Source organism: Podarcis erhardii (genome assembly GCF_964252035.2).
Source record: "Podarcis erhardii genome assembly, chromosome: 1".
Lineage (NCBI taxonomy): Eukaryota > Metazoa > Chordata > Lepidosauria > Squamata > Lacertidae > Podarcis > Podarcis erhardii.
Window position 1 is genome coordinate 114381326 of NC_138497.1, and position 23878 is coordinate 114405203.

The 23878-nt window shown below is 40.2% G+C and overlaps 1 protein-coding gene and 2 long non-coding RNA genes across 6 annotated transcripts in view; all 3 read left to right on the plus strand.

Annotated features, from left to right (window-relative positions):
- LOC309335933 overlaps positions 1-23878 on the plus strand; it is a 771786-nt gene that overhangs the window by 713646 nt on the left and 34262 nt on the right. The gene's annotated exons all lie outside the window — the stretch shown is intronic.
- Positions 1-23878, plus strand: part of NCKAP1 (NCK associated protein 1) — a 49752-nt gene that overhangs the window by 169 nt on the left and 25705 nt on the right. The window contains exons 2-8 of one of the 4 annotated variants that reach the window (XM_081861448.1): positions 9000-9017; positions 10431-10541; positions 18787-18879; positions 19141-19197; positions 19837-19979; positions 20075-20165; positions 22832-22969. In XM_081861448.1, the coding sequence (XP_081717574.1) occupies positions 9000-9017; positions 10431-10541; positions 18787-18879; positions 19141-19197; positions 19837-19979; positions 20075-20165; positions 22832-22969 (651 nt within the window). The remainder of the gene's footprint in view (positions 1-8999; positions 9018-10430; positions 10542-18786; positions 18880-19140; positions 19198-19836; positions 19980-20074; positions 20166-22831; positions 22970-23878) is intronic. The other 3 variants (XM_081861449.1, XM_081861450.1, XM_081861451.1) reach the window with 3 other exon arrangements.
- On the plus strand, positions 4-4862 carry LOC309335802. The gene is made up of 2 exons (XR_014153738.1): positions 4-4314; positions 4797-4862. It is a non-coding gene; the product is annotated as an uncharacterized lncRNA (long non-coding RNA).

A 23878-nucleotide genomic window follows, 5' to 3' on the forward strand; every position in this document is an offset into this window, starting at 1 on the left:
CGCGGGCCCGGCTGCGGGGCTGGGGAGGAAAGGGCCGGGGATGCGGGGCGGCTGAGGGGAGGCCTAAACTGCCTCTCGCGCGCCTTTCCCCGAGAGCGAGGGAAAGGAAAAAAGGAGGCCGCCGCCGCCGCCGTCGTCGTCGTAGTAGTGGCATCTTAGTCAGCGAGGCCTTCTGGGTGTGGGGACTTGTTCGGCTCCGGGGCGGAGGCGCTTTCCTTTGCGCCAAGGCCCTGTGGGGAGGAAGGAGGGGTGGAAAATGTGGGATCGGGCCGCCGGATGCACCATCTGGTTTGATCCATCTGGTCTTCCTCTCTCCCTTCCCCACATTCCCCATGGAAAAGGAGGATGTATCGGGAAGGGGGAGGTGGGTTTTTTTTGGGGGGGAAGGACCTCCTCCTCTGCCCTCCCCCCCAAAAAAAATCTCGGCCAGGTCAATTTTTTTCAGTACCAACCTCTCTCCCCCCCCCCGCGCGCCTTTTCAGAAAATGGGTTCAGAGGAGGGTCGCCGCCACAATTCCCTGTACTGTATGTGATTTAAAATGACTTGGGCGCACAAATCGAGGGAAGGTAGTAGATGGAGCCTGCACTGTGTGTGTGAGTCATGCAATTTTTTTTTGGGGGGGGGGCGCAGGATTAACCTCTTCTTATACTGGCGGTCCAAATAATGACAAAGCGGGTAGAGTGGGGGAAATACGATTTGGACCCTTTCTCATTGGCAGCGAAACTGGATTTGGAACATTCAGGTGGTTCCAGTGAACCTTAGTGCAATAGGTTTAAATAGCAGGTGCTTGCTTTGGTTGGTTGGATTAGCCAAAAAGAAAAGGTACATTTTGGAAAGTTAAGATATTGCTGACAGGCTATGCTTCTGGTAGTTTTGGCACACTCTGTAAGCAACCCACAGTATTGATGTCCTGCACAAAATCAGTGCACTGTTCTTCCCCCCTGCCCCTCACGGAGTGCTTTAACAATCGTGCAGTGTTGTGAGAGTTGTCAGTTGCAAAATATTAAGACAGAATGTTCAGAAATAACAATTGGTTGTTTTTCTGGTCATGATTTCATCTGCTGCAACTGTACAGTACAATGAAAATTATAAAATATTTCTAAAATACTCATTTTTCTTAAGTGAGGTTAAAAATTCCACCCCTGATATATTAAGCAGGTAAAAGTTAGGCAGATTATTGAAAATTAAGCCCTATTGAGTTTAATATGAATGTTCCTAGGGTCACTACAAGGTTTGATTTTAAAAAAGAGAGAATTCACTGTCAATTTTCTTGACACTGCATAGTGTTATTTTTATATATTATGTATTGCCAGGGTCTTTAAATTTTCAAGCTGCATAAATCTGATTGATTTAAAGACTTCAACTCTACAGAAAGAGGGGTAGACAGAGATGGTGTTCTTTTTTCATGGGCAGCAAAAAACTTTTTGCGTATTACATACTGCCTGTTGACTGCTGGAATTGTTGCAAGCAATTGGGATTGGTGAACTTTATATTCTACAAGTTACATATATTCTGAAGTACATAGGATTACTTAACACAGGTTATAGAATCCTAGAAACATATATTTGCAAAGTTGGAAGGCATCCCTGAGGGCCATCTAGTCCAACCCCCTGCAATGCAGAAATTTCAGCTAAAGCTTCCATGACAGATGGTCATCCAACTCTGCTTAAAAACCTTCAAGGAAGGGGACTCCACCACCTTCCGAAAGAGTCCATTCCAATCAGCAAACATCTCTTACCAACAGAAAGTTCTTCTTGATGTTTAGTCAGAATGTACTTTCTTGTAATTTGAAGCTTTTGGTTTGGGTCCTACCCTCTGGAGCAGGAGGAAAAAAACTTGCTCCATCTTCAAAGTGACAGCCTTTAGATATTTGAAGATGACTATTGTAATGGCTATCGGATTAATTGATCAGAGGGACTCTAGTTTTTTTAAAAAAGACAGGATGTACAAGACTGAAATCAGAGCATTCCGGATTTTTAAAAAGTTATATGGCGTTTAGTGTGCTTTTAACAAAAGTTAAAGGTGCCTTAATGAAAAAGTTTCTGCTAATGATACTTGGTTAGCATGGAAATGTTGCTCTGTAGGCTTGTAAATAATAGCAACATGACATGTCATCTGGCAAGTGAGAATGCAGGAGACTAAGCATGTAAACACTGCAAAATATTCTCTCACTTTTTGCCTTCAACATACTCCATATCAAAGTCCCATTAAGCACAGTGGTGCTTACTTCTGAGTAGAGATTTATTGGATTGGATTTAGTAACTCTTGTAAGCTTATTTGTAAGGGAGTATCAGAGGGAGTGAACTTTTTTTTTTTTTTTTTAAAAAAAAGCCTAATATCAAAGGAGCTTGTATAGTATGTACTCAAAGCTCATATGTTTTTGTTCTAAATCATGTGTGTTGTTGAAATTTTGTACTATCTTATCTTCCTGTAGTGTAGACTCAAAGCCTGAATATTTTCTTTTTTTTGAAAAATGAAAAAGGATACATGACTTAAAGGTGTCAACCCTGGTAGCATAGCACGACTTTGAATGTCTCTCCTTTTCAACTTCCAGCTATAGTTAGTTAATAACTTAATTATAACATTCACCAGAATTACAGGTCCCTCATCTCACCCCACTGTCACAAAGTGTTGAGTAGAAAATAAAGCCCATCATAAACAGCTGGGCTTGAAACAGTTATTTTTATAGCAGATCAGAAATTCATTTTGTACTTAATGCGGATTGCATTTTTGTATCTGAATTTTTATGAAATTGCTGTGGTAATGAAGGGTCAGTGTTTAAAGCAGTGGCTTTTCAGGTGTCTTGCTAATGTGGTCTAGTAGTAGATGGAGCAAAAAGAATGGCATTCATGGGATTCTTAATAGTGCAGTCTTGTTATTTCTCATGCTGTTGCAAAGCCCTTTTTTATTTTTTCTTTATTTGCTGTATAGATATAGATATACAGTGATGCTTACACAGCTGATTGTTTTGTTTACAACCCCCCCCCCGAAGCACTGAATGTCTATTTAATTATATTTAGGTTAAAAGTCATTTCAGATTTTAAGCAAAGGTGTCATCCCATAAATCTCCATGTGTTCTTGGAGGCCTATAACCATGTTGCATATGTAATATAACTATGCCAGGTTGATGGAAAAATAGTGATTTTCTTGTCTGTTCAACTCTCTTGGGCATGGGTTGTCACTCAGTTTGTCCATTAATATTACATTCTGGAGTAGTGAGATCCAGATCTCAAACAAGCTTGCACTAGAGTTTTCCACTACCTTGCAAAAGCCCTCTAAAAGCAAGGAGAGAACTTTTCTAAGTATCCTTTCTGCTTGCCACACAGCTAGTTTACTGTAGGAGGGAAGGACGTATCTCCACTACCACTGAGTATTTTTGTTTTGTAGGGGTTTTTTTAACAAGAAAGATTTACTACGCAATATGTGGTATTGCGGTTAGATAAATTGGTTAAGATTTTTTCTTCATTTAGAAAAGAGGAAGTAATTGCTGCTGAGAGTTGGCCTATTCTGGCCAAAGTTAAGTTTTGAAACCCCATTGATTTTCAGTTTTTCTGCTCCCTATTGTATAATTTAAAAAACTGACTGGTTTGTTGTTTTTTCATTCACACCTAATTTATATGTGTATATTATTACCTCTCCTGACTTAAAATGAAACTGTTCCCCACCCAGCCCATTCAATTCCTGCCTCAAGTTGTTAATTTTATTCTAACTAGAGCAGAAGGGTTTGGGAATGTGCTAGCTGCAATAGCTCAGGCTCACAGTCTTTTTGTTTATTGTAATCTCTTTTGCCAAGAAGAGTTAATTTATCTGTATTTTCAGGGTAATATAAAGTACAGTGTTGATGAAATAAAACCACCTATTTTATGTTAACACTGTTAACTTAAAAAATAGCAGCAGCAAGAATATTCATGAAAATCCTCTAGTGCAATGACTTGTGATAGCTTGTAAATCAACCTTTTTGAAAAGAGGGAGATGCTATGGCTGTCTCTGGATTATCATCCAGGGCTTTATAAACCATGGTTATTCAAGCTGTGGCTGTGCACTTCTCCCTTGCTTCTCCTTTTCCACTGTGGCACACCAGCCAAGTTCATTATTTCTTCTGAAACAGAACTCTTGGCTAATGTCAGTTAACAAGCTATGTGAATGAAACAGGGTCACATACTGGTTTATTAACAGATATGAACAGAGCAATCCTAACAGGCAGCTATGTCATAGAACAGATAAGATAGCATAGTTAAACTGCATTCTAACTGTTTTTTACCAGATTGGCAGGAATTCTTTTTTGGGGAAGAGCAGTGTAAACCAGTGTAAAAGTGTAAACAGTAAAAGAGCAGTGTAAACCAGTAAAAACAGTAAAAAACCAGTGTAAAACCAGTAAAAACAGTAAAAGAGCAGCGTAAACCAGTATAAAAGGGACGCGGGTGGTGCTGTGGGTAAAACCTCAGCGCCTAGGACTTGCCGATCACATGGTCGGCGGTTCGAATCCCTGTGGCGGGGTGAGCTCCCGTCGTTCGGTCCCAGCTCCTGCCCACCTAGCAGTTCGAAAGCACAGTTAAGTGCAAGTAGATGAATAGGTACCGCTTTATAGCGGGAAGGTAAACGGCGTTTCCGTGTGCTGCTCTGATGCCGGTTCGCCAGAGCAGCTTCGTCACGCTGGCCACGTGACCCGGAAGTGTCTGCGGACAGCGCTGGCTCCCGGCCTCTAGAGTGAGATGAGCGCACAACCCTAGAGTCTGTCAAGACTGGCCCGTACGGGCAGGGGTACCTTTACCTTTTAGTGTAAACCAGAGGTCAGCAAACTTTTTCAGCAGGGGGCCGGTCCACTGTCCCTCAGACCTTGGGGGGGGGCAGACTATATTTTAGGGGGAAAATGAATGAATTCCTATGCCCCACAAATAACCCAGAGATGCATTTTAAATAAAAGGACATATTTTACTCATGTAAAAACAGGCTGATTCCTGGAACATCCGCAGGCCAGATTGAGAAGGCGATTGGGCTGGATCCAGCCCCCAGGCCTTAGTTTGCCTACCTCTGTGTAAACCCTCATTTTCTTCCTGTCCATTGGCTTGTAGAGGGTAAATTCAGTTGCACCACCAAAAATGCAGGTGTAAGTTTAACCAAGCTTTGCGAGCAGGACCAGTGAATGAAGGGAGTTAATAACATGCAGTATGACTTTGTTTTATATTTCTCCCTCCCTCTGCTATGAACATTCCCACTCTTGACAATGTCTTTCCCCCCTCGCCACACTGGCACAACTTATGCCAGCAGAGCTTTGCCTCGGATACACCCAGCTGAGTTATTTTAGTGTTTTAAAGCTAGCTCAGCCAGGGCATGGGGAAATATGCAGTATTCTAACTTCCCCAGTCATATCAAGGTGTTAGGTTTGCATCTGGCTCAGACAAAATGAGAAACTGGCTTTTTTCAGCCTGCTGAAAAGGGTTCTTCACCACTGCTCTAAGCAGTGATTTGGGGTGATTTTTTTCTCAACACTTTTTTCCCCTTTGGAGAATTTTCCATTTCATAATTTCATTAGTAGCAAAGAATAGGTACCAATTGCAAATATTAAACAAGCATGGCAATTCTAAAAAAGACAAGTAGAATGAATGTTAAATTAGGGAGTTAGAAAGTTTTCTGATGCAAACTGAAAATTTTTGCAGTGCAGATTACGCTTATTTGTATAAGAAACTTCTCAGGAAAATCCACATCGCTGGCTAATGGAAGAGCTAATTGTTAGTATAGAAGAAGGAAATATATTTACTTGGAAATACCAAGACATTCATAGTTTACTAGTGAATGCATTTTTTCTTCATAGCACAATGCACAAATTATTTTTCAAAGTAATATTCTGATTTTCCAGATGAAGTCTTTCTCCATGCCTATTTTCTCATGGGAATAAATTGTTTCTAAGGCACAGCTCTTGTTGTTCTTCATTGGATATACTGTGGCAGTTGTAATCATCTTCTCAAACTTGGGCCTTTTAAAAAAAATAGTAGCCTTTGTCATCAACCTCAGCCTACCAGGATTTGCTTTAGGTGTAGCTAGAGGAATGAATGTGTTAGTCTTCTGGTTTTTGATTTTTAAGAAAACAGCTGCAGTATCCATGTTACTAACCTCAAATTTATTTTGAAATTCCCCTGAATTTAATTAGTTGTTGGCTACATGATGTGTGGGCTTTGTAGCAAGTTGAAAATACCAATGGAGATGTAAAGTCAGGTGTTTGCTTATCTGGATTGTGGACATAGTTCAAAGGCAACTAGTTTAAGAGCAAATGTTGCTCTTTTATATAAACTAAGGATTGTAATGAATCATTGTATACTCTAAGGTTACCAGACGTCCCTATTTCCCGGGGACAGTCCCTGGATTTACAAATCAGTCCCTTGACAAATCCACTGAATTCAACTTAAGTTGAAAAGTGTCCCCGGATTCATTGAAAAAAAATCTGGTAACCCTAGTATACTCCTCTTTCAAAGTTTTCATGCTGCGCCCCCCCCTGCAATTACTAGCCCCCTCATACACTTTTTTTTTACCAGTGTGCCTGAATGTATTGTAGATAAGGGCCCGACTCTGTTCTTAGTTACAAAAGCTTCTCTGGTTACTGTTGAGATCTGTCGACTGACTGACCTCTTTTTATGACAGTTGGAATTGTTGGTATTGGGAAGTTGCTGACTAAAGAATTCTTCTGCATTTACAACAAAACTAGTGTGTGCTATAATATGGCCTTGCTGCTGTTGTACCCAAACACTTCAATCTACCTCCTACTTGGCTGCAATTCTAATTCACCACAGGCAGCTACTTGAATATCTGACAACTGAAGCCATTAGTTCAGGGGTGGCCCTCTACATATTGTTGGATTTGAACTCCCATCTGTCTTAGCCAGCTTGACCAATATTAGAAAATAGAGAAGCCAAGCAAATGGTGCTCCATCTCACTTTTGATGGACACTGTAGACCAGGCATAGGCAAACTTGGCCCTCCAGATGTTTTAGGACTACAACTCCCATCATCCCATCATGTCCCAGCTAACAGGACCAGTGGTCAGGGACGATGGGAATTGTAGTCTCAAAACATCTGGAGGGCCGAGTTTGCCTATGCCTGCTATAGACTAAACATTAGCCAAACTGAAATATTAAACTACATATAAAATCATATATCCGATCTCGGTGATCATGGGCAGGAGGCGGAGTTACGCTAAGACCTCTACCTCTCTTTCAAATCAGAACCAGTGAAGGCGGTGAAGGTCCTGTGTGAGTGCCTGGAGGTGGTTGGAGGATGGATGGCGGCTAATGGATTGAGGTTGAATCCTGACAAGACAGAAGTACTGTTTTTGGGGGACAGGAGGCGGGCTGGTGTGGAGGACTCCCTGGTCCTGAATAGGGTAACCGTGCCCCTGAAGGACCAGGTGCGCAGCCTGGGAGTCATTTTGGACTCACAGCTGTCCATGGAGGCGCAGGTGAATTCTGTATCCAGGGCAGCTGTTTACCAACTCCACCTGGTACGCAGGCTGAGACCCTACCTGCCCGCGGACTGTCTCGCCAGAGTGGTGCATGCTCTAGTTATCTCCCGCTTGGACTACTGCAATGCGCTCTACGTGGGGCTACCTTTGAAGGTGACTCGGAAACTACAACTAATCCAGAATGCGGCAGCTAGACTGGTGACTGGGAGCGGCCGCCGAGACCACATAACACCGGTCTTGAAAGACCTACATTGGCTCCCAGTACGTTTCCGAGCACAATTCAAAGTGCTGGTGTTGACCTTTAAAGCCCTAAACGGCCTCGGCCCAGTATACCTGAAGGAGCGTCTCCACCGCCATCGTTCTGCCCGGACGCTGAGGTCCAGCGCCGAGGGCCTTCTGGCGGTTCCCTCATTACGAGAAGCAAAGCTACAGGGAACCAGGCAGAGGGCCTTCTCGGTAGTGGCACCCGCCCTGTGGAACGCCCTCCCATCAGATGTCAAAGCGATAAATAACTACCTGACATTCAGAAGACATCTTAAGGCAGCCCTGTTCAGGGAAGTTTTTAATCTGTGATATTTTAGTGTATTTCTGGTTTTTATGGAAGCCGCCCAGAGTGGCTGGGAAAACCCAGCCAGATGGGCGGGGTACAAATAAATTATTATTATTATTATTATTATTATTATTATTATTATTATTATTATAGTTTTAGATTTTATTTTATGGTTTTCTGTATGGCATACCAGTGCACATGACATTGTTGTAATTTCAGGTTTTTAAAAAATATGTAAATATATTACTTGGTTGGTTTAAGAATGGTAGCCAGTGTGTTTTTTTCTGTACTGTATAGGAAACAGGCATGTTAACTAACTCATTTGAAAACCATCCTATGTAAATGTCAGACATATTTTTGAAGATCATAGCTGCACAGTATTTCGTATAAAGGTAGCATTAGGATTCCACTATAATGACTGTTTGTTTTTTCATTCTTGGCTACCGTTTCTATTTCAGGTATGTAATATTTCACTGATAGTTGCTCTCCTAAAAATTGCATGTGCTGTTTGCTCTAAACTTTGTTTCTTTCCAACCTATCCCTCTTGCTCAGAACAAATATATTGGAAACTGATGTGATACAACATTTTGTGCACTGGAAATTGTTGTACACACATTTTGAGCACCAAATATGTAATAGAAATAGTACCTTTTAGAATGCTGCCTGTAAGTAGAAATATTTAATTATGCCAGCACTTGACTTTAACTTTGTTGAATAGAAGTACCGTATTTACTCGAGTCTAATACGGCATTGAATCTAATGCACACCTCAATTTTCAGAACCTTGAAACCAAAAAAAGTATTTTCTGATGAATGTAAATGTGCCATTGAATCTAATGCACATCTTAATTTTTGCAACATAATTTGGCCAAAAAAGGTGAGCATTTGATTTGAGTAAATACGGTAGTTTGCTTTTCTGGACATGATGCTTGTGGGAATCCAAGAAATTTTTTGTTTATGTGTAATCTTCTCTCTTTTCATTGCAATGCTTCCCCAGCAAGGACAAGTATGGAAGGTTTGCAAAGCTTTTTCACCTTCCCTCTGCCCGCTTTCAGATCAGTCTCATACTTCATGACTTCTGTCTCAATAATTCACAACACAACTGTAGAAAAGTTAATAAGTGGCCATCTTGGCATTTCACTATGTTGTGTAAAAATGCATAGCATGTTATAATTTGCATGAGCCACAAATTCTCTATTAAATTAGAATTTTGTATCTAGGAAGGGATTTTGGAACAGAAACGGGATTACTGCACAGCGTTCTTCTGAGTATGTAACAGTGGTGTGTTAATTACACAGTTCAACTATACACCATTTTATGTCCCAGCTTGTCTTAACTATATGTTAGAATGTAGCACTTTTTAAAAAAGAGTTCTACTGTTACAAGGGATCATAAATTTATTATGTAAACAGCTAGCCAGCTGTGTAGGAACAGAATTGTGTGACAGGTGATTTAGAGAGTAATGTCTTTTTTGAGATCAATGAAAGAGTAGATAAAATTTAAAATGTCCAAATTAATGTACAGATGGAGTCACCATTCAGTCTGGGGTGCAATCTGTTTGATACATGCACATTAGTTACAGGCTACCAGCAGTCCAATTACAGTCCTTCAGCAAATGTATGCAACCGCTCTATACAAATTAAATTCATGCCCTAGGAAGCAAGCTGATAAGAAAATAGCATGTGGCAATGGAACTTGCCTGCTGTTTGTGCCATTAATAGTCAACTTTTTTCTTGCCACACACCTCACTAACAGTAGACTTCAGTGGGGAATGACAATACCAAATCCACATAAATACTTGCTTTTTGTGATGGAAGTAACTCTTTGTGGGGCTGTGGCATGTTTGTAGGCCTAAATATAATGAATCTGGCTCTAGGTTCAGAAGCTGTGCCTAATGATAAGCTTGTTAAAATGTAATTTAAATAGTTCTACTCCATTTGAACTACTCCAAGTTGTTTAGCGTATTAGAGAGAAATCACAGGTGAACTACTGTTAACTACATATTGCTTGGTTCTTTATTTCAGATAAATTATACTAATAATGCAATAAGCGCAGCACTGCCCTGTATAGGTGGTGACAGCTAGAGTTTTCTACCAGTTGATTAGCATCACTAAATACATGGTGAACCTACCTCATGCTTTACTTCTAGCCAAAGTTTCCATTTCTTCTTTTAAGACTGAACTTCCCCTTCACTGCTGTTCTGCACTAACTGCTTTGAATTTCCATGCATTTTTTTCCAGTAGAAGAGCATCTCTGTACAGTGTCACATTACATAGTCCAGCTGTGAGAATCCCCACTCATTTTTTTCACCTGCTCACTAAAAAGCTAAAGAAGTCTATCTAGTTTCTAATTGAAGATCAGCTAAAAATATATAGTATTTAGTGAAAAGAATATATGTTTAGTTTCTTCTTCTCATTTTCTTCCATAGGCATGTGGAGACCCAAAAGCAAAACCATCATATCTTATTGACAAAAATCTTGAATCGGCCGTCAAATTCATTGTCAGAAAATTTCCAGCTGTCGAAACACGCAACAACAATGTAAGTAATGATACAACATTGTAAATATTTGGATTTGCTTGATAATTATTACCTGGCAGTTCTTCTAATGGCATTGCCCATTGGGTGGGATGAGGGAAGCACCGAATGATATTGACACTGGTTAAATCGCAGTGGTGTTGATAATATGTCAAAAGAACCAGTACTGTATAAAAGACAGGTGTTCCACAGCTCCAGCTTTTTCTGTTGACTGAATTATGGGGAAAGAGTCCTGGATTGAGTTTTAAGATTTACAGTTCTTATAAAGGGACAGAAGCCTTGTGAAATTTGGAATATACTAATCCTAGACAGTGCGGGGCAGTTTTTCTGTAATCAGAATTGCAGTATGAGTATTTGTAGGATGATGAATTGATGGCAGAAATTCATATAAGGCTTTCAGTTGCATGCTACATTCCTTGGAGTGAGTGCTGTCAGTTTATTCTATGGACAGTGCATTGAAAGTCTACGTGTATACAGCTCAGTATATTAACAAACACATTGTGGAATAAAGCTCTGAGGTTTTTCTTAAGAATGTAAAGTGCTGCGTATCTTCACAGAAGATGGAAATGGCTTACTACTGGAAAACAGTTGACCAGGAGGCTTCCAGTTTAGGTAATCCTCCAAACTGCAATAGTTCCAGTTCTTGTGGAGTCAGTCTTAGAACTAGATGACTCTGCATGTCTCAGGAAAGTTGGAACAAGGCCATTACTTGACTTAAAGCAATCCATAACCTGTGGCCTTCCATAAGTTGTTGTACTCCAGCTTGCATCATTCTTTACTACTGGCCATGCTGGTTGGGGCTGATAGGAGTTGGAATCCAACAACTTTTTGGAGGTCTACAGGTTTCTCATCCCTGCCTTGTTCAGTTTCCTTGCTTGTCCCCAGATAATTTGGTTTTGCTGTTGCCATGTTGTTCCTTTTATATTGACTTTCATGTCTTGAATTAAAATGGGATCAAAGCAATTTAAGACTGTTTACAACATTAATTGAATTCTGGTTGTAATGCATTAAACTCTTCATAAACTAACTGTGATTTCTTTATAATGAGAATTGAGAGGAAGATATTTTTACATGTTTGTTTTCTTCTCAGAGGTGGAAAGGGGAGGCAAGTAATGGGTTTGCATGTTCTCTGCATGCAATAGTTTGCATGAGTGCTTGAGAATTCAAGTTTCCAATACAGTTACTAAGCACTGGTAATTTTAAGTGTTCTTCCCTCTCTTATGGTCATTTATTAGGTAATGTTAAAATACATCTAGTACTTTTTATTTCAGTGATACTGATTGCCAAATGCCAAACAGTGCCAGTTACTAAGCAGAGATATTTTGCCAACCCACAATTTCATATGTAACATCATATATTTAAACATAATGGCTTAGATCCAAAAGTGTTCTGCTAGCAGAGTATCATGTGCTCATGGAAGGGTTGTTTCTGATTTAGTGGAAGAATAATGTGAGAAAAGTGAGCTCCAATCCAGAGAAGTCCTTCCTTTTTGTGTAAGTTCTTATGTAAGACTTTACACAAGCACTTTCAATACTTTTTTATAACCCACTGGAGCCTGTATCTTCCTCATTCACCTTGTTTCTCATACAGTTATGCAATGCAACTGTGATACTGTTCTATGAGAAGTCTTGCACAAGAGTTCACAGAATAGCAATAATACATTTCCTCTTTTTGCTTGGAGTTCTTTGGATCAGAAGGATGCAGTGGGTGGTATCCAATGAAGTCTGTTGGCACAAGGACTTCTGTCTGCACAACATAATTCCCCCTCCCTCCCTATCCTCTTCTGCCCCTGCCCAGTCTTTCTGGGGTTTACCTCAACCCTCCAGAGCAGACTTGAGCAGGTGTGGGAGGTATTGCAGAAAGAGGAGAGGGAGGGAAAATGCTGTTGTACAAACTGAAATCCTTCCGCTAACAGAACTACTTTGTTGGATACCATTTGACAGTTGAAGTTCTACTGATTTGTGTAGCAATTTTCTGTTCCACACATGGATCTTTAGTTGTTTTTTTAGCAATGGGCATTATTAACTTAGTTTCCAGTTTGCATAAAAATATTTACTTGTAACAAAAACATGAAAAATGGATATCTAAAGAAAGTATTCAACTAGTGTAAATTTAAAGAAAGTGGCTGTATCCTTTAGAACAGAGCTAATAACGCTTATTTTAGGACTATGTTAGACAAGTTGTACCTGTTTAATATTGTGTATCAGACACGAATGCTATGAAATTAACAAGATTAACAAGAATTAACAAGAAAAGCATCATTTTCAAAGGTGGAAGAGCTTGAGTTAGCGCAGGCATCACCAACCTGCGGCCCTCCAGATGTTTTGGCCTACAACTCCCATGATCCCTAGCTAACAGGACCATTGGTCAGGAATGATGGGAATTGTAATCCAAAACATCTGGAGGGCTGAAGGTTGGGGATGCCTGAGTTAAAGCCTCCTAAGTATTCAAAACTTTGTTTTGAAGTGTGAGAAATTGAGTGAAAGTGTTTTTTTCCTTTGGAAACTTGTGGGGAAGCGTGTTGGTAGATGCTGTCAGTTCCCCTTTTGTGTGTGTCAGGATCTTCCTGTAGTTCTTAAAATACTGACTTTCTCCCATGAGGTATAGAACTCCCATAGTTGAATATGAGGATCTAGAGTACAATTAAAACCAAAAAAAGTATTTGCTGGTGAATGTAAATGTGCCATCAAATCTAATGCGCACCTTAATGTAGCTTGATTGTAGGTGAATTAAATTTTTTTCTTTGGATAGAAATAATAGAAAGTTGCAACTTTCTAAAGGAAAATGAGAAATAGGTTTTGGACTGTGAAACTGTTTTTTGAGTTATGGTACAAACTGCAGAAAGGAATTTGCAGTAGTTATTGTTATTATTTATTACCCACACTTCACCCCAAGTTCCCAGGGTGGGTTACAGCAATTAGAACATTGCCTAATGAGATAAGAATAATTTGGAGAGTGGGGTAAAGGGAAGAAATGTAAAAGGACAGGTATCTAAGTACTCTTAGTAGTATGGGAATAAGCAGTTCATCCAGAGTTCTTATGCTCTAGGACTGGTTTTCAACCAGTGTGCTATGGCACCCTGGGGTGCCCTGAATGATGGTAAGGAGTGCCACAGGCAACACTGGTCTCCTTCCTTCTTTCCTTCCCTCCCTCTGATGCCCTCTCATGTCTCTGCCTCCCAAAGGCTTGCACAACTGTTTGTTGCAGCAGCCCTGGCTACAAGCTCCCCAGGCGAATGGTGTCTCTGGGGTTGGCCAGGGGATACTGGTTACCATGAGCTCAGGCAGCCTTAGAGTAAGTAAGCAAGCAAGCAAGCAGGCGAGGGAGCCCAGCCAGCCAGTCCACCAGACCTTGCTGTTGAGAATGAATAGACAAGTGGGAGGCTTGGCAGGCAGGTGTTGTGCTCGCCTTTCTTGTGCTTACTGTGTACAAGGCCTGCCTGGAAGCTAAGTGCCCAGTGCTGAAGGGGAGCTTTTCCACCATGCGGGCAGCACCCGCTGCTGTCACTGCTGCCTCCCAAGGTATAGTTCTGGCCTCATGTTCACCTTTGGCCAGTCTCTGTCGGGCCACCAAGGCATCCTCTTCCCAGGCCCCTGAGGAGACAGCTCTCTCTGGGGCAGGTGGTTCAGAGACTGGGGGCAGTGGCGACAGCTGCTTGAAGCACTCCCAAGGAGTGGGGATAGGAGAGGAGGCTGAGGGAACACTCCACAAGGAAGGGTGTTTGAAAAGGAGTGAGGGGCTGCCAGCTCTGCAGGCAAGGGGTGACATAACTGGGTTCCAGAGCCCCACAGGGTTGCTGCAGAAAGAATGTAGGTGATCAACGGAGCCGTGGATTCAAAGGGGTTGAAAAGCTCTGCTCTAGGATATCCTGGAATCAAACTGTAGTAAGGTGCCATTGTAATATTTACATTGGGTGGTATGCATATTTCTGGTATGCCATCTGTCTTATCTATAAGAAGACAATTGAAAGGCTAAAACCTGTGGTGCTGTAAAGAGTTGAGGTACACTTCCCCCTGTTCTGATTTTCTCAGGTTTTTTTTATTGAGCTGTTTTGGGTTCCTTATACTTTCTGTACTCCAGCTCTCTTAAAAGCAAAACCGCTGAAATCTTCCCCTTTTTGAACTCTCTCTTGAAGGATTGTGTTAAATAAGTTTAAACAATCAGTTCCTTTTTAACTAGGAGCAAGCTGAGATGGTACTTTAATAGGGTTTATATCTGTATTTAAAGAGAAGCCCTCAGGCTAAGCATGCAAATGAGCCATTCTGGAATACTTGCTGTAACACTAAAGATCCAAGCTTTATTTTAATATTAGGTTGAAATCCTGTAGACAAGATCTTGAATGAATAATTTAAAACATTTGCATTTTTTCTGGCAGTGTAACTTGCAGAACAATACTGATATTATTTGATGGAATATTGGACAACTAGCCTACTTAGGCAATTTTTAGAAATCTATCTGAAATCCCACATGTAGAATAACTAATCCGCCTTGACCCTCAAACCCCCCCCCCAATCTCGGTGCTGAGACCAAAAAGATGTGTTGAATCACAAGGCCCAGTGGAATTTTAGATAGGGATAGAAAATAACTAAACAACCCATTGAATATTGTCCACTTTTTGACTTGGCTTGCTTCTTTAAAGCAATCTTGCCCAGTTCTTTAACTGGAAAAGCTCTCTGAGGGGCTTACAAAGATTAGTAGTAAGAGAATCCCTGCACTCAGGCTTACAATATGAAATATATAACACTCAGTGAAAAAGGGATGGGGAAGGAGGAGGAAAAAAACAAACTCGGGCAACAGTTTTTAAAGTTATAGTCAGCTGTATTCTAGAACCAGCTAAAATGGAAATAGTTCAGGTAGCCTGAGAGAATGGCTACCACCAGGTGACAGTGGACCAAAAGCAGCTGGTTCTCAGCAATGGTAACAGAATAGTAGTCAGATATCTGATTCTATTAGAACTGTAAAAAAAGAACAGGGTTAATTATACTAATTACAATAATTTGTATTAACCTTTGTTCTTGAGGACTTCTGACTTGTGCTGTTCACATACAGTCCTAGGTTATAGGTTATAGGTACAGTAGGCCGAGTCCACTGTACATATAACGTTCACACGCTCACTCACTTCTGGTATGCTATCTGATATATAAGGCCAGGGACAGATCCCAGCCCTGCTTTAAACTTGCAGTTGGAAAAGTGGGAGGGGAGGTGCTGGTGGGGTGCTCCAGGCTCCATAGCAGTTCAGCAGCCAACCAGTTGCAAGTTTTTCTTCTAATGTTGAGGAAAAGGTGGTCATCATTCAACTCCCAAGTGATCACACACCTCTGCAGCTCTAACATTGGTGGGATGACTCATACCTGTCATCACACATGTTGTGGTAAGTGAAATTCCTGTTGCACTGGAATTTCCAGCTAATCCCCCACCAAACTACTATTGAAGTCCTCCTCCCTTTCAAAAGCAGTGTGTCATGCAGTTTTTGGGAGGCCAGAGAGGTTAAAAAGAAAAGGGGTGTGTGTGAATCTAAAGCTCTCTTGGGATCACAGGACTGGTTTTGTGGTTCTTTGAATCTTGGCATATGTTTCAGGTGGGCTGGCGTAGTTTATAGATCTAATTGGACAAAAATTCCTGGAAAAAATCATTACAAGTAGTCTGAGATGGGGTCTAATATTTTCATCAGCCCCCTATCTGAAGGCATGTAATGACTAGCATCAGTAACATTAATTCGGGAAAGGTATAAGTAAATACTGTTTAAAGTTGAATTAATTACCAGTCTTGCTTCTTGACTACAGAAAACATAAAAAGCATAAAACATTTAAAACTGTGGTAAAAGGCTAAGTGGTTTGATAGCTTTGGTGAAATAAATATTTCTTCACTAAGTGATAAATATTTTCAGAAAACAACTTTAATTTTTGATACTTTTCTGTATAAATATTCTACTATAATATATATGGATATAGCCATAAGATTGAATTATGTACACTTAACTGCTCTTTGTTTCATTACCAGTCTAAAGGTGTGTACATTTTAATGTGGTTACGCTACTGTCTTATGCTGTATAATGCTCCGTGTGGTCTTTCAGTTTCTTTTCCTTGATCCGCCCCCCCCCCTCCCGTTCTTATTTATGTCTAGCCAGTACGATGTTGTATGATGTTATCCAATTGCAGAATGTGTGTGTATGATTGAGATATAAGTAATATATATATGTCAAGGGAGAGTTATTTAGCTAGATGCATATGAAAGAAGGTGACTGTGGAAAGGCCCTTAATCATATCGGACTTTTTATGTGTTCATGAATTGGAGAATCATACAGACCCTCCTGAATTTGGGCCCGCAATATTTACCTTTCATTTTTCTCAAAAGGTAAACTTTTATCAAGATTCTGTTGCTGATGCCACCCTCTTAATATTTTGATTATTCTATGGTATCAAAGTAGTTGAACTGGTCATTCATTTATTCCTTACATAGACCCAGATACAAGCAATGACAGCATTTCCTGTACAAAATACACAAGTCTAATTGGCTCTACATACTATTTAAACATAGATTATGCTGAATGTGCTTTTACATGCAAAATATGCAAATCTTATTTTACATAAATATGCTGCCTGCAGGCTCCATTAGACTTCAGTCTATTTTGTACTGGAAATGTTCTTATTGCTTTTTGACTTTGATTTATGATGTCTATGTAAAGACAAAGTAGAAATGGATGGCCACACTGACCTAGATACACAAAAAACTAGAGTGGGCAGGATTTTCAATATTGCAGTGGCCAGGAGTCATGAGATGCCAACCTTCAATTTCATAGTTCTGTTGACTAGCATTTTTATGAAACAGGGAATGCTTTCCATTTTTGTGATCCATATGTGTATAATGAAAATTGAATTTGGGTAAAAGTTTCCCCCCCTCTATTAATGTCAAATGGAAGAATGTAATTTTAAAGTGTGATATTTATCAATGAAAATAAGTGAAAATCCCTGTGCAACTTTGTGGAAGACATTGTCTATCTAGTTTATGCTTACAACTGTGTGGCATAGATGTGTGTTTTTAAATGCTCTCTATACATTTGAAGGGCATGAATATATTTTTTAAAATTAATATAGGAAGTTGAAAGATGATCTAATTCTTCGCTAGTCTTTTGTGTAACTTTATTCTTTCCCTTTCTACTGATTAGTTTGTATCCTGCAGGAATAACACATTTGATCACTGCTGAAAAATACAGTGTGAAAATCTACTTTTACAACTACTGAATATCCTTGTATTCATAGTCTCTCTTCCATTTCCTCACCAGTGTCTAACACGCTATCCTCTTGCTTCTTTTTCATCTTTGTTTCTTTTGTTGCTTGTGTTTTAATGTATATTGTGTTATATGGGACTGCTTAAAGAACCGTGACTGTATTTTATGTTTGTATCTACATTTTATTTTGCATGCTTAACGTGGCTTTGCCTGGATATTCTTTTTGGTAAGTTCTGAATTTAAAGCGTATTGTTTTCTCCGTAGTAAAATCTGTAAACTCTGCTGTCACCTCTTTTCCCACCTCAAGAAATCTGTCCTTATTTTCTTTCATGCTGATTTGTGCTCATTAATGGTTTTGCTTTGGCTAATTACTCGTTTAACCAATTCCTTTTTAACACTCTCTAATCTCTAGTAGTTATAGTTAATAATTTTGGTACTAATGTGTACTAATTAGCTGGTAGTTGGCGCTTATTAGAAGAAGCATTTAGTTGCAGAATGTGGGCACCATCACTTTCTTAACATGCTTGGAAGGATTGCATATAGCCCAAAGGTGTATCCTTGCTTCTACATTCTGCCCCTTGGCCCATGTGGATAGGGAGGTTTGCATGTGCAGCAGTGTGCTGCCAGTTCCTGGAATGGGAAGCTAGCTTGTTTGCTACTTGCCCATCTAGCCCTCCCTCTCCAGGTCAGAGTCTGGCTTGGGCAGAGGTCAGGAAGGGGAAGCAGTCACTGGCTTCCTGTTTTCTTGACAATTGCCAGCAGAATGGTAGATGCTTACATCAATGGGAGGGAGAGTGACTTATTGAGCTTAAGGCAGGAGGAATTGTGCCCCTTAGTTTGTTCATATATTAAAATCACAACCATGAAGACCTTGCTATTGGAGAAATGCACTAAACATTTGATCCCTGTAAAAAATTGTGTACCTGCTTCTTGCAAGTATGATTCCTTGGCTTTCTTAAAATTATGCATTTGTTTTCAAGAACTGTTTAGTTTATATGTGTGTGTGTGTTTGATTTGTAGCAACAGCTTGCTCAGCTGCAGAAAGAGAAATCAGAGATTCTGAAGAATCTGGCTTTATATTACTTCACGTTTGTTGATGTTATGGAATTTAAGGTAAGGCACCTGAAGTACAGTTCAGCTGCTCTTGCAGGCCTTGATAGAATTTCACAACCATTGACTGCAGATTAAATAATTTATTATGAATTGCTTTTTAAAAGTGCTTTCTATGTTAAAGTAATGGATATTTTAAAAATTGTTTTTTAAAAAACGTATTGCTGTTATTGGCTGAGGGTGTGTTTTTGGTTTTTTTTCCAAATTCAGGGGAAAATGTCCAGTAATAATTTCAGATTTTTCCTTTCTCTTTTTGTTTTCAAGGACCATGTCTGTGAATTGCTGAACACTATTGATGTTTGCCAAGTCTTCTTTGATATTGTAAGTCCACAAAAGTTTTTAAAAATTCAATTGAACTGCAATTCTTAATACATTTACTAGGGAGCGAGCACAAGTGAACACATTGGGAAATTACTTCCAAGTAAACATGCATAGGATTACACTGCACAGCTGAGATAAAAATGACCTGAGTCCTAAATAGTTTAGGCCTTTAAATCAATACAAATACTACGAAATTGTGCCTGGAAATGGACTGGGAGTTAAAGTGGCTGTTCAAACATTGGTCTTGACCTATTCCTCTAATTGCAGTAAAGGTGGAAAATGGTCAAATGATGCTGTAGCTCACTTCCAATGTATTAGTTTTGTCTGGGAGTTTTGGTCCTTTATGTATGCACTGCTTTCTAACATAATTCTTGGAAATACCTGAAAAGGCCATTCAGCCTGGAGTCCTCTAAGAGTGAGTCCATTGAGTTGTGCTAACCTATTACACATTTTAGTGTTTAGTATGTGCTACAGTAAATAAAGATAATATATTTAAGGTGCTTCTCTATGTTTAATAGGTGCTAATTTTAAGTTGTGTGAGACGTTTCAAATGCATATGAAATGTATGAAGGATTAGAACTTGAAGATGATATGAGTAATCTGTTACAATACAAAACTTTTTTTGTATTTCATTTCTAGACTGTAAATTTTGATTTAACAAAGAACTACCTAGATTTAATCATAACCTACACAACACTAATGATATTGCTGTCTCGGATTGAAGAGCGGAAGGCCATCATAGGGTTGTACAACTATGCTCATGAGATGACACATGGAGCAAGGTAAAAATGCATAGCACACTGAATGTCTTTTTTGTGATGATTGGGAGCATGTTATACAATGCATTTTCCTTAATCTCGTTTGTTGCTTTTTTTAGTGATAGGGAATACCCACGTCTTGGCCAGATGATTGTGGATTATGAGAACCCTTTGAAGAAGATGATGGAGGAATTTGTACCACATAGTAAAGTATGTATAAGCCTTTTTCTCCTCTTTCTGACCATTTGTCTGACTGTCTCTCCCCCCTTTTTTCTGAAAATATTTTTTTATAAGTTTTTTTAAAAAAACAGAAAATTGAGGATAAGCAGTTTTTAATAAAATTGACAAGCTTTCCCCTCTTTCTGTGTGCATTTAAAAGAATTAAATAGTTCATTTAGACAACCCAAACCCATGATAGTTTGTGAGGTTAATGGCAATTCTGAAGATGTCTACTTAGAAGAGGAAAGTTCCATTGAATCCATTGGGGCTTATTCCCAGGAAAGTGAGTGTAGGATTGCAGGCTTAAGTGTGGGACTAAGGTACCAGCACACCGAACCACCTCTTCAGGCACAAGTGTGGGCCTGAAAAGGTCAAGTTGGGGATGTGCATGCACAATCCCTGCTGCAGTGTTTCCCTGCACACCGATACTACTTCAAACCTTCCCATATTTAGAGAGAAGGTCTGAAGGGGGATTCTAAGCACATTCAGGTGACTGCACTTAGAATTACCCTTCAAACCCTCTCAAAATTAGAACACCTGAAAAGGGGACCATGCATATAAACTTCCCACTTTTAGCCCATATACATTCTCCACAAAATCCTGAGGTCTGTTATTTTCACTTCTTGCCAGTGTTGCTCCTTTCTGTCCTACTCTGCCATGACTATCCCCATCCTTGCAAAAAAAGCAGAGTAGGAAAAAAATATTCCGTGCCCATAACAGTTTGAAGCAAGCTTCGAGTCTTTGAGAAATGATCAAATTGGATCTTCATTTACATATATTTAGCTAAAGGAGGTTTTTCTGTCTGGTAGATACATTGGTTCAGCTTAGAAATTGACTGTAGGGATAACATGCTTATGTTGTTGTTGTTTAGTTGTGTCCGACTCTTTGTGACCCCATGGACCAGAGCACGCCAGGCACTTCTGTCTTCCACTGTCTCCCGCAGTTTGGTCAAACTCATGCTGGTAGCTTCGAGAACACTATCCAACCATCTCGTCCTCTGTCGTCCCCTTCTCCTTGTGCCCTCAATCTTTCCCAACATCAGGGTCTTTTCCAGGGAGTCTTCTCTTCTCATGAGGTGGCCAAAGTATTGGAGCCTCAGCTTCAGGATCTGTCCTTCCAGTGAGCACTCAGGGTTAATTTCCTTAAGAAATTAAGGATCTTCTTGCAGTCCATGGGACTCTCAAGAGTCTCCTCCAGCACCATAATTCAAAAGCATCAATTCTTCAGTGATCAGCCTTCTTTATGGTCCAACTCTCACTTCCATACATCACTACTGGGAAAACCATGGCTTTAACTATACGGACCTTTGTTGGCAAGGTGATGTCTCTGCTTTTTAAGATGCTGTCTAGGTTTGCCATCACCTTTCTCCCAAGGAGCAGGCATCTTTTAATTTCGTGACTGCTGTCGCCATCTGCAGTGATCATGGAGCCCAAGAAAGTAAAATCTCTCACTGCCTCCATTTCTTCCCCTTCTATTTGCCTGGAGGTGATGGGACCAGTGGCCATGATCTTCGTTTTTTTGATGTTGAGCTTCAGACCATATTTTGCGCTCTTCTCTTTCACCCTCATTAAAAGGTTCTTTAATTCCTCCTCACTTTCTGCCATCAAGGTTGTGTCATCTGCATATCTGAGGTTGTTGATATTTCTTCCGGCAATCTTAATTCCGGCTAGGGATTCATCCAGCCCAGCCTTTCGCGTGATGAATTCTGCATATAAGTTAAATAAGCAGGGAGACAATATACAGCCTTGCCGTACTCCTTTCCCAATTTTGAACCAATCAGTTGTTCCATATCCAGTTCTAACTGTAGCTTCTTGTCCCACATAGAGATTTCTCAGGAGACAGATGAGGTGATCAGGCACTCCCATTTCTTTAAGAACTTGCCATAGTTTGCTGTGGTCGACACAGTCAAAGGCTTTTGCCTAGTCAATGAAGCAAAAGTAGATGTCTTTCTGGAACTCTCTAGCTTTCTCCATAATCCAGCGCATGTTTGCAATTTGGTCTCTGGTTCCTCTGCCTCTTCTAAATCCAGCTTGCACTTCTGGGAGTTCTTGGTCCACATACTGCTTTGAGCCTTCCTTGTAGAATTTTAAGCATAACCTTGCTAGCATGTGAAATGAGTGCAATTGTGCGGTAGTTGGAGCATTCTTTGGCACTGCCCTTCTTTGGGATTGGGATTTAGACTGATATTCTCCAATCCTCTGGCCACTGCTGAGTATTCCAAACTTGCTGGCATATTGAGTGTAGCACCTTAACAGCATCATCTTTTAAAATTTTAAGTAGTTCAGCTGGAATACCATCACTTCCACTGGCCTTGTTATTTGCAGTGCTTTCTAAGGCCCATTTGACTTCACATGCTTATACTGTATCCAAATTCTCTAATATCAACCTAGTTATTTAAGAACTTACAATTTGCACTTTAAAATAATATTTTAAATTTTAAAATCCTTTGGCAAAGGTTGCAAGTTTGTGAGGCAAGGAAAAAATATATCAAGTCCCAGCATTTGTCTCATACAGTGTTGGATAGACATGAAATACATGACCATTAGACGCTTGAGAGTACTGTAATAATGGAATAGATTAGAAAAACATTAAATTGTATTTATTGTACTTAACTGCTAATCGTTCTAAACAATATGTTTGTATTTACTGTTTTCTAGGCTCTTTCAGATGCCCTAATCTCACTCCAGATGGTCTATCCTCGACGAAACCTCTCAGCTGACCAATGGAGAAACGCACAACTCTTGAGCCTCATCAGCGCTCCCAGCACAATGCTTAATCCTGCACAGTCAGACACAGTACGATACTTTACTTTGATTCAATTCTGTGGAACTTAAAGTTTGTGAGGTTTGCTTTTGAAAATTCCCAGCTGAGGTTATTCATTCATTCATTCCCTCTCTCTCTCTCTCTCTCTCTGTGTGTGTGTGTGTGTAATGAGGCTAGACTCCCCCCGAAGGAACAAGTGTGCACTTTGGGGGTACTTCTGCATCTACTGTTACTCAAGGCACAAGTGGCCTCAATGGCACACAGTGCCTTCCATCAGCATCAGCTGGTGGGCCAGATATGACCCTAACTTTTGCTGTTTGCACTCTAGATTAATTACTGCCATGTGTGTTATATGTGGGGCAGCTGATGAAGATGGTTTAGAAACTGCAGCTAGCACGGAATTTGGCAGCCAGATTTCTGACTCTGATCTGAGTGTCTAGCACTAATTCTGTTACAACTGTGCCAGTTACCAATTATTTTCCAAAGTCAATTCAGAGTTATGTTTTTAATATATAAAACCTTATGCAGCTCAGGACCCAAATACCTCAGGAGTTAACTCTGCTCATATGAACATACCTGAGCTTCATTCACCGTCAGAGACCCTTCTCCATGTGCCTTCTCTGAGGGACGTGTGGACAAGAAGTGGAGTCATGTCATAATCGATATGGGATATGTCCTCAAAGTGTCTTGCAAATGTGTTGCAGCATTATACCAAAGGTTCTGTTGCATCTGCCCCTGGGCCAGATTTCCAAAGCTCTGCTGAATGACACTGAGAAGAGGCAGAAGAATAGTTGCTTCACCACAGAGTAGGCCCAATAATAGTCTTTTCCTAGTGTTTGAATAACCTTCCCATTAATTTTACTCTACCTGTCCTCCAGCTGTCTTCCCACTGCCTCAAAGCCAGAGTGAGTAACAAGTGGATCTCAGATTATTTAAGATCA